The 10666-nt window shown below is 36.5% G+C and overlaps 1 protein-coding gene across 11 annotated transcripts; it reads left to right on the forward strand.

The window, feature by feature from the left end:
* The first annotated feature begins 145 nt into the window (after nt 1-145).
* On the forward strand, nt 146-9126 carry LOC111012533 (lysine-specific demethylase JMJ18). 11 transcript variants are annotated; one of them, XM_088121383.1, is made up of 13 exons: nt 146-669; nt 1052-1171; nt 1331-1393; nt 2647-2733; nt 3302-3379; nt 3512-4021; nt 4109-4333; nt 5114-5275; nt 5751-6119; nt 6323-7373; nt 7464-7567; nt 7908-8102; nt 8239-9126. In XM_088121383.1, exons 3-13 carry the CDS (start codon nt 1352-1354, stop codon nt 8593-8595), a joined length of 3180 nt encoding a protein of 1059 aa, XP_087977509.1. In that variant the 5' UTR covers nt 146-669; nt 1052-1171; nt 1331-1351; the 3' UTR covers nt 8596-9126. The 11 variants fall into 11 exon arrangements, with proteins under 11 accessions (XP_087977509.1, XP_087977508.1, XP_087977511.1 ...); XM_088121382.1 differs by having other exon boundaries at nt 1349-1393; XM_088121388.1 differs by lacking the exon at nt 146-669 and having other exon boundaries at nt 705-1171; nt 1349-1393; nt 8239-8317; nt 8403-9126.
* The last annotated feature ends 1540 nt before the right edge of the window (nt 9127-10666 follow it).

Below are 10666 nucleotides of genomic sequence, written 5' to 3' on the forward strand. Positions count from 1 at the left end.
ATTTATTTTTATTTCAAATTCATTCCCATAAAGTAAAGTGAGATAATATTATTTTCAATCGTAAACTGATGGACCTAGAAATTGTAGAGAAAGTAGGAATCAGAATCAAAACAGGATTCAAAGCTTCCATTTATACGATAGAAATTGTATTCGTGAACTCTCATCTTTTTCTGTTCAATTGCTTGAATTGCAATCCTGCTCGTGAGTACTTTGTACGATAAAGGACTGTAATTCGAGCAAAATTAGTCTCTAATCTCTAATCTCTAATCTCTATCTCCCACTTTTACTTGTTGCCTTGGCTGGTTTCAGTTTCCACCGCTTTCCGTTAAACTGCGTGCTTTTAGCGGCTTTTCTCTCTCTCTCTCTCGTTCTTTAATCTCAGCCCTTCTCTTCCCTTTTGTTCTTCTTCTCTTTCACAATTCACAATTCACCAATTCATCGATTCCATTCCGGGAATTCCAAAACCACCTCCCATTTATTATTCTTCCTTGCCTTATTTACTTTACCCCCAAATTCCTCATTTTTTTTTTGTATTCTCATAATATATGTCAAGAATTTTTTCGTAATTAACTTTCGAGGAGAGAGAAAGATTGTGGTTTGGGTTTGGGTTTGGGTTTCGGTTTCAATTCATCCTCACCCCTTTGGGTCTTTACCCTTGTTGAGATTGAGGTACCCTTTATTTACTTTTGATTTGTCTGTTTATTTTATTCCGTTTCTGCGTGTATTTTTTATTTTTTTCTCTTTTTTCAGTTGAAGCTTTCTCTACAAACAATGGATTGCGTTTTGCGTTTGCCTATTCTTACTTTTACTTTTCGTTTGGTTTTTTAATTTTTGTGAGGAGGGGGGGTTCTATTCCATGTTACACTGTTTGCGAATGAAATCGTTTTGATTGTCCGTTTCTTCCTAACCAAACAATTTCCGTTTACTGGGTCAATTATTTATTTAATAAAACTTTTCGTCCATTCGATTTCGATATTGGGTATTTTTCGTTGTCTTTTGATATTTTAGAAACTGGGTTTGAATTAACACATGTAATTGAATATTCTTTTAGGTTTTTTTCCCTTAAAAATTCAGTCATTATTCCCAAGTCTGTGATTTCGTAAATCAACCCCCCATCGAGAAACATTCCTTCCCAGAATGCTTTTGCTTTTGTAGCTCGCTTAAATTGGTGGTAAGCACCAGATTTATTGCTTCCGTCCTGAATATGATATGCAATTGATGAAGATAGCTTAATTATGCGCATGCAGGGCCTTAATTTTTCTAATAATTTTGCAGATTTTCATACTTTTCCAAACGGGTTTAAATTCTGTATGTACTGTTGATGAATTAGGTTTTCACAACATTGCAGGCGATGGACCAGAGTAAATTCGCAGAAGATTCTCATGCAAGAGGGGTGAGATTTCTGATTTCTTTTCATGTAATTGAAATTGTGTGTATGTTGTAATTATTTATCCATGTTATTCAGGTAAATATATTCTATTTTACCATCTGACCTTTTGATTTCACAGATCTTTTTCTCCTTCCGTTCTAGAATAAAATTTATAGATTTTACTTGTTTAACCTTTTTTTTCTCCTTTTAAAAATTTATAGATTTTGTTTACTAGGTGATCATATGCTTTCCTGTTTGCTAGTTATAATTTTTCGATTTGCTGCTTGGTCATGTTTAGATGTTGAATTGTCACTAGTTGAGGACAAATTCACGTTGGCGATGTTTTTTGTGATGATTGATTTAAATATTGTTTTGATATCCTGGGCCCTTGGGCACTGTAATCTACATCTAAAATATAGAATCAGAGGTCATTCTTTTTTCTTTTAATCATCAATTCATCCTCTAGGAATCTAAATCATGGCAGTATTCATCAGCTTGGTTGCAGAAAATTCAAGTTACAATCTCCACTAATGTTTATTGTTAATGCTGATCTGTATTTGATAATGTCAAACTTAGAATATATTTTCTTCTAAATTCTAGATTCTCTGCAAGAACTTGTTATCAGGAAACTTATTAATTTAGACGGTGAGTAGGTTTTGGTTTTCTATCCTGAAGGTCCAAAGTCCATTTATTTCTTTCTCAATCTCAAAAGAAGTTCAAAGGTCTTATTTTTTTTCTTCTGCTTGTAGTACATTTGAATATTAAAACATTGATGGTATTTTTTCTAAATTTTATTTACCTTGAAAAAATTAAGACAAGACTTTCCCACATTTTAAGTTGTTCTGGCGCTTCTTTTGAATAATTTCCTTGTAAATACATCTTCCATGGCTCCTGGATGTCAATGAAAATCTGTGGTTGACTTGCAATAAATTCTAGATGATGTGATTTATATTTGCAATTTCTAAAGAAGTTTTGGAAGTTTCCTTGTGGGAAAAGATGGGGATAGAAATCTGATTGTGGAATGGTCAAACTTTTTGAAGTGAATTGCATATTGTTCACACCATAATATTCACCTTGCCCGATCACCTGGAATGCCTTTTTGAAGTGGGTCTGGAGCTAACTTTGGGGGATTGTTTTTTTTTAAACTATTCTTCCTCTCTTTACCATTTCATGCTTTTCAAAAAATTTTTGAGCTAATTTCTTTTCTGGATGTCCATGTGTTTTTGTCATGCTAAACTAGACATATATTTAAATCAATACATTATAATTTCTCATAGGATTTTTTGTTCCAGGATCATTTTTCCAAGAGCAGTCATAAAAGTAACCAGACTGTTGAGAAGTTGGGAAGTCCTCAGCTTCAGAAGGTACATAACTTTATAGCACCACTCTTAGATGATGTGGCAATTGATGAGCCGAGAAATTTTAGTAATAAATGGGAAATGCATGACATGGATAAGAGCGATTCAGTCAAAGCTTTTGCTTGTACACTTACAGTTAATTTAGATGCCTTGTATCCAAGTGGGTTGAATCCGTTCCATTTGTTTGTTGGTCCTGTGAGTTAATTACTTTCAACAAAATCTGAAGAAGATAGCCAACCACCTACCTTTTGCCCTATTCAATTTGTGTTGGTGCAGGGCTTTTCTATTTAACATTCTATTTCACAACTTTCTGGACGTCTTTTTATTTTCAAGGCTAGAATTATTTGTTCTTACGCAATTATTGAATTGTTGTGTGATTAAAAGAGAGCCTTGGTACATTTTTCTTTTGAGTTGTTACTGAGCTTCTTGATGCAGTTCCTTAGCTAGGTAGTTTTGTACAATATTTTCCCTCCAGGTTATGTTTTGCACTCTTTGTATATATGTGATTGATGATAAGTATCATTGCCAAAAATATTTAATTGCCCTTTAATAGCATCTCCTTGTCATGTTGCAGATTTCAGCTAGATGGGACCCGGATGAAGCATGCAGGCCTTTAATTGATGAAGCACCTGTATTTTATCCTACTGTTGAGGTAATATATCCTTTATCAGAAAAATTATTGCAAGTCTTTTCTGTTTGATGTTTGTATCTGGGGCATGAATTATAGCTGTCTTTGTGTTTCTCTTATACGAACTTGCATTTTTCCACTTTTAATATTCATTAGGAATTTGAAGATACACTCGGGTATATAGCTAAGATTCGTCCTCAAGCAGAATCTTATGGTATATGTCGGATTGTCCCTCCGCCTTCTTGGAATCCACCGTGTGTTCTCAAGGAGAAATCTATATGGGAAAATGCCAAGTTTTCTACACGTATTCAGCAAGTTGATTTGTTACAAAATAGGGAGCCGATGAAGAAGAAAAGTAGAGGCCGGAAACGCAAGAGAAGAAAGCACTCAAGAACAGGAACATCAGCTAGATGCACCAATCTTGGAGTAGAAGCAAATCTTACTTCTGAGTCTGATGAAAAATTTGGATTCAATTCTGGGTCAGACTTCACACTCAAAGATTTCCAGGCATATGCAGACTATTTTAAGGAATGTTATTTTGGAATTAAGCAGGCTCCAGAGGATTTGAATTTTGATCTTGAGTCTAGCAAGAGATGGGAGCCCTCAGTGGAGGATATAGAGGGTGAGTACTGGCGAATAGTTGAACAACCTACAGATGAGGTTGAGGTATGGAAATATTTTCTTTTAGTAGTTTTGTATTTCTTAAATATTTGTGCGTTAGGGAGTATACTGTTTAATTATGTCATATTGCAGGTTTACTATGGAGCTGATATAGAATCAGCAACATTTGGCAGTGGCTTTCCCAAGGCCTCATCCATGGTAACTGAAGGAAATTCAGATCCATATGTAAAGTCAGGTTGGAATCTTAATAACTTCCCTCGCTTGCCAGGTTCTGTTCTGTGTTGTGAGGAAAGTGATATATCTGGAGTTCTAGTGCCATGGCTCTATGTCGGAATGTGCTTTTCATCATTTTGTTGGGTAAGTTCATCTCCTTCTTCTGTTAAGGAGAATGGAGATTCCTTGCCTTCACCTATTCCTCTTGTAATTATTTTTGTTGAATGGAAGGAATATCTCTTATCGAAAGTAATCATTCACCACTTCTTTTACATCTCTTATTCCTAAAATCCCCCCTTTCTTCAAGTAACGTTTGAATATGTCAGTATTAGATCAAATGTGGAAAAGTAATTTGTTAATAATGACAATGATAACTCAATCTATGTATTCGCAGTTACCTTATTTAGTAGCTAAGGACCCTGTTGTCTTCAAAGAAGGTGTAGAAATAAGGAAACATTTTAGTGTCTCTTTCCTTTCAATAGCTTTTGAAACAACAACTATTATCCATTCTGAAAAATTGAGCGCACTGCACTTGAACCAGATGTATCTCACTACTGGAATCAATTAAATGAAACAGAAAAGCTCAGACATAGTGAATAATTAATGCTACATAGCCTTTCATTCCTTGAAATTTAAAAAACAAATCTGAAGGCTATAGAAGTACATACTGTCGGGATGGAAGCCTTATTGCCTTTTGCTTATTTATCATTTGTTGCATCTCTCTCTCTCTTGTGCATTAATATGGATTTTGATATTTAGCATAGTTATATAGTTCTTGGGGCTTCAATTTATTGGAAGAAACATTTGGAAAATGCTGACTTGTGCTGTTGATTATCTGGTTATATGCTGACTGTCTATGAAAGATTTAATATTTGTTTTCTCAAAAGTCATTCCAGGTTTTTTTTCTCTTCTGATTTTTTCCAGCACGTTGAAGATCACCATCTTTACTCTTTAAACTATATGCACTGGGGTGATCCAAAAGTATGGTATGGAGTTCCTGGGAGCCACGCATCTTCTTTGGAAGCTGCAATGAAAAAGCATTTGCCCGATTTGTTTGAGGAACAGCCGGATTTACTTCATGAATTGGTAATTTGATCATTTTATTAGTTTCCTAATCGTGCTAGAATGTTTTGGTTCACAAACTTAAACATCTCACCTTAGTTGCGATTCACTTATAGAAATGTTGGTTAGTTTATATAGATATCATTTAAATGTCTTTCATGTAGTTTATGAGACTGTTTTCTATCAACAATATAATGATGTTCGTACCTACTTCAATTCATTGGATGCTTGGGACACCTGGTGTAACGCCAATGCTGTATGCTGGGAGTGGGAGTCACGAGTTACTGAATATAACTTTTACTGCTGTTTAAATACCATGACATATGTTTCAGCTTTCTGTGCTGGATAACTTTCAGTCAAATCTTCAATTCTCTTGCAATGTTCATGTCACAGATATAAGCCATTAGGTGTCCCATTATTATGTTGTATTCTCTCTCTCCCCCTATCCTTTTTTTTAAAGAAAAACTTCTTAGGAATTATGACTTTGTTCTTGCAACAGGTCACTCAGTTATCTCCTTCAGTGCTCAAATCTGAAGGAGTACCTGTGTATCGAGTGGTCCAAAATTCCAGGGAGTTTGTTCTTACCTTTCCAAGGGCATATCACGCAGGATTTAACTGTGGTTTCAACTGTGCTGAGGCTGTAAATGTGGCACCTGTTGACTGGTTGATTCATGGACAAAATGCTGTGGAGCTTTATAGTGAGCAACGGCACAGGACATCACTTTCACATGATAAATTGTTATTTGGTTCAGCTCAGGAAGCTGCCAAGGCCCTTTGGGAGCTATTAGTTTTGGAAAAGAAAACTCCAAGTAATCTAAGATGGAGAAGTGTGTGTGGAAGAGATGGGGATCTTACAAAGGTGGTCAAGGTAAACCATTCTTTCTTTTCCTCCCTATATCCTCTGTATATATCTGCATAGTTTATATGAATGTACTACTGAATGAGCTATAGGGATTTTATCATTAGTTCATGTTGTATTATTATCTTTGGGGGGCCTCCTCGGCCCTGCCTTTAGGCTGTCTTCTTTTTGTCAGTATTTTTTCTCGTTTCTTATAAAAAAAATATTTACAGACAAGGGTGATGCTGGAGGAGCAAAAAACGAATTGCCTTCCAACTCATATGAAGTTGCAGAAGATGGAAAGTGAGCTTGATTGCAAAAGTGAGAGAGAGTGTTATGCCTGCTTCTACGACCTATATCTCTCTTCAGCCTCGTGCAAGTGTTCTCCTGATCGGTTCTCATGCCTTAAGCATGCTAGTAACTTTTGCTCATGTCCAGTAGATGACAGGTGTGTGCTCTTTCGCTTCAGTATAAATGATCTGCATACACTTGTTGAAGCATTAGAAGGGGGATTAGATGCCATTAAAGAATGGGCCTCAAGATACTGTAAAATGGACACGGACAATGAACCTGTAGCTAAGGTGGACTTGGACGGTGGATTAATGGAAAAACCATCTTGGTCCCCGGAAACAGCAGATAAGCTAAAAAGAACAGACGTCCCATGCAGTTCATCTAGTCATGCTTCTTCAGAAGTAGTGCAGTCAGAATCTCATCGTGGATCACTCAGCTTAAATACTTCCCACCTTAGTTCAGATAGTCAGAATGACATTGTAAATAGTGAAGTTATGGTAATAAATAAAGAAGAAAAGGTGGGGCAGGAGTGCTGCATTGATTTGAATCTTGAAATAATTTCCGATGAGAATGGTAGTTGTGGGCTCCACGAAACTGATAACAAGCTACTCATTGATTTGGAGGAAACATATACTTCGGAATTTGAAGAAAAAAAGGTTTGTAAAGCAGCACATGAACCAGAGTTAATGGAACTTGACACTGATCATGCAAACACTTCTCCGGTTAATGATTACTCTTCAAGTTTAAAAGATGGCGTGAGAATGTGCAGATCTAATGGTAGTAAGCTGTTTGGAGTTGATATTTCACAATCGCAGTCGGAATTTCCATCTAGTGATCCCTCAAAAGTAGAAGCTCTAAAACACTCGGATATAAAGATACCTGCATCTTCGCTCAGTCCTCCTTGGAAATGGGTTCCTCGTGTTGAACCTATAAGTATTGGAACAATTATGTTTGGAAAGCCTTGGTACTGCGAGAAGGCCATTTTTCCAAAAGGTATTGCATCAACTTGTTTGAATCAACAGTAGATGATTAGCTTTAATACAGAGGATTCCCTTATTTATTTATTTTCTCTGATTTCTTCAGGTTTTAGAAGCCGAGTTTATTTCTTTAGTGTGCTCAATCCAACTAAAATTGTTACCTACATATCAGAAGTTCTTGATGCTGGGCTCCTGGGACCTCTATTCAAGGTAGTCACCCCCTCCGTTCCGATTCTATGTTTCAACATTGTTTCATAGTAGTTTTGTTTTCCATGAAATGTCAGAAGTTGGAATTTCCTCTGCGTACCTTCCCAGTTTCATGGTGAAGTGTTCAGAAGGGACATAAAATTCACTTGGTTCTTTTAACTCGCCCAGAGTAATTTTTTGCTGCTAGTGAAAAAATTGAGATTTATTCAGGAGAACCTATATAATTATTCAGTCCATTTTCTCAAAAACTAGCATTATAGCTTTGCAGGACAGGGTCTCATTTATAGAGCTCTAGGCATAATTGCTTATGTATTAATTGTTCATTCTGTGGAATTACATTCAGGTGACGTTGGAAGCATCTCCCAGCGAAAGTTTCACTAATGTCTCAGCCACCAAATGCTGGGACATGGTAATACAGAGAATAATCCAAGAAGTCAAAAGACAGAACCTTAGATTGGAAGAAACACATCCTTTGCAGGTTTTGGAGGGAATTAATGGACTTGAAATGTTTGGATTTCTTTCACCTCATGTTATTCAGGTAGGACCTACCTTGACATGATCCTTGATGTTTGTTGCTAGTCAGCCCCTTCTTGATGCTTTTTTGCTGGGGCCATGGTTTTAACATTGTTCTGATTTTTTTGGGTTAATAATTTGCTTCTGATTTCTTATTTTAGGCTATTGAGGGTCTTGATCCTAACCACCAGTGTACGGAGTACTGGAACCACCGGCATCACCCTGTACCTGCAAATTCAGGTGACGACTCTTACTGCAAAAGTTCTGCTTTAAGATTGAATTTCTCTTCAGGCGAAACGAGTGCAACTGCTTTTGATATCAATAGGAAAGAGGATGAAAATGAAGGGCACCATCAAAGTGACGAAGAGGTTCGATCAGTATTAAAGGGACTGTTGAATAAAGCAAGTCCTGAAGAATTGAGGGTACTGCAGAGCATACTCTGCACAGAATTGCAAACTACTGAATGGAGAGCAGAATTTGCAGCAATGATCAAAGATAAACAAGAAAAATGTAGATAGTTAACTAAAAGATATAGGAGTTATCATTCTTTCTAATTCAAGCTCTAGCTCTTTCTCGGCCATTCATCGAGTCTACTCTCTCTAACGATTCATAATCAGAACGGGAGATCCTCTTCCTAGCCATCGACTTTGTGGAAAAATTAAATTATTCTGCATCTTCTGCTGTGGCCTCCTCTCATGGCTTTTTAGTTAGCTGTCTGAGAACTCTCTGTTTGACAGGCTCAGGCTCGGCGCCGTCTACGTTGATTACGCTGCTCTCGTCATAGAAGATTCTGCTAATTTTTCTGACTCTGTAATTGTCAGTCTTACTTTCCATTTACTAGTAGGATATTGGTTTTCCAGAGCTCACAGCTTGTCTTTCTTCTCTCTTGATTCAAACTCACTGAGATAAATTACATCAGGAATCTGTATCTTAGAGAACACTTAGCGCAGCTGGTGATGAGTTTGGTTGCCAATTTTGACCAATGTTTTACTTAAAACAGTTTATGGCAGCATATTAAATACAATATTAGTTACTAAGATTTATTTGTATATTTGATTATTATTCGAAAATGTGTCTCAGGGTCACAATCCTCTCATCTTTATGTTATGACTGACTATACATGGCCAATTGTCTTGGCCAAACACTCATATTTAGTGACGTTATCGACTTTAGCTGCCTTGCCTTTACTTGCTCAATTGTCGCAGCTTGTTCTTGCATCTAAAAGATTTTCTTCACCTATTTTTTGTCTTAGATATTTAACTTTGGAATGCTTTTTATTCACCACTCAATGTAATTTGGTAAATCTCTTAAAGTATCATTAAAGTATCTTGTCTTAAATGTAGTTGTGAGATGTTGAGAGAGATGATGGGTTGACATTTGATATAATTTATAAGATGTGTCTATAATTCTAGTTGCCTAATAGTGTTTGGTTGATTGTAATTTGAACTAGAGTCTCAGATCCATAAAAAAGTAACAAATTGAACTGTGAATAAATCCAAAGCCCTGCAAATACAATTCACATGAGGCCCATAATTCTTCAAAATAAGTCAATACTCAATAGGGTTGGTATGGAATAAAAATCTTGATAAAACTTGGAAAGATGGGTAAATGCAATTCCAAACCTACTCACACTATTGCAATCCTTTGTCACAAGACTAGAATTTTGATCAACAGAGACGGCTTTCGACCTAGTCTCTTCTTATCAATACATGGACTAATGGAGAATAAAATAAAAACCAACAATTGACTAGTTTCTTCGAAGTGTTACCCCTAGTCTCTTCTTGATACTCAAATCCTTTAGCTTGACTAGTGGTAGAAATATGATCAACTCAATATACTTAACCCCAAAGAAACATCCTCCAAGAAAATGCACCAAAAGTATTTGAGCTAAAACAAACCTAATACTATCTCTGTGCAGCCAGCCTCGTATTATCTCCTAATTATGTTTTAACACATGATAAGAGCAAGCCCGTGATGACACTCTTCCACCAAAATTTGTCATCCGAAAGGACCGAAACATCTGGAACACATTGCCTATAAAAAGGCCATTGTAGCAACATGGCACGCAATGTATCGTCTACCATCTTGTCTATTTTGTATGGACAGTCTAACTTTTCAGTGCCATCTCACATAAGGTGAGGTGAGATACGTATCAGTAGCTTTTTCTCAAAATCATCAGAAGCTCTAGAGTACCACTTGTCTCAAGGTTCGAGTTTTGAGTCGAACATGGCCTGCATTTTGTATCATGGACTGTATTCAAGTATAGATGAGGACCTTAGTTACTCTGGATCCTAAAAATTAAGAACAACTTCTAAGAATAAAGAACGAAATTACCCGAGCTGTTGGAGTTGGTGCCCTGAAAACAACTTCATTTTCCGCAATAGGGTGTTGGGAGGAGCCAAAAGTGTTTCCAATGAACATCCACATGTCAAAATATACTTCTTATACCTCAGTGATTAAGGCAGAAAAGCAGGCATATGCCTTTGACAGTACATGAACAATGAAATATTGAGTTGCTTGCTTGCTAACATGTGCCACATTCCTTTTTTAGGTCTTCTCTTCAAATGATCTCATCTGCAAACTAATAAG

This window comes from Momordica charantia, assembly GCF_013281855.1.
Source record: "Momordica charantia cultivar OHB3-1 chromosome 3 unlocalized genomic scaffold, Mcharantia_2.0 BLBB01000003.1, whole genome shotgun sequence".
NCBI classification, from domain to species: Eukaryota; Viridiplantae; Streptophyta; class Magnoliopsida; order Cucurbitales; family Cucurbitaceae; genus Momordica; species Momordica charantia.

What these genes read in the sequence shown, in the direction of transcription:
- LOC111012533 (XM_088121383.1), top strand. Translation starts at nt 1,352, where the DNA reads ATGGACCAGAGTAAATTCGCAGAAGATTCTCATGCAAGAGGG. An exon ending in GAAGTCCTCAGCTTCAGAAG is followed by an intron (nt 2,734 to 3,301) that starts GTACATAACTTT and finishes GTCATGTTGCAG; the next exon opens with ATTTCAGCTAGATGGGACCC. An exon ending in TATTTTATCCTACTGTTGAG is followed by an intron (nt 3,380 to 3,511) that starts GTAATATATCCT and finishes AATATTCATTAG; the next exon opens with GAATTTGAAGATACACTCGG.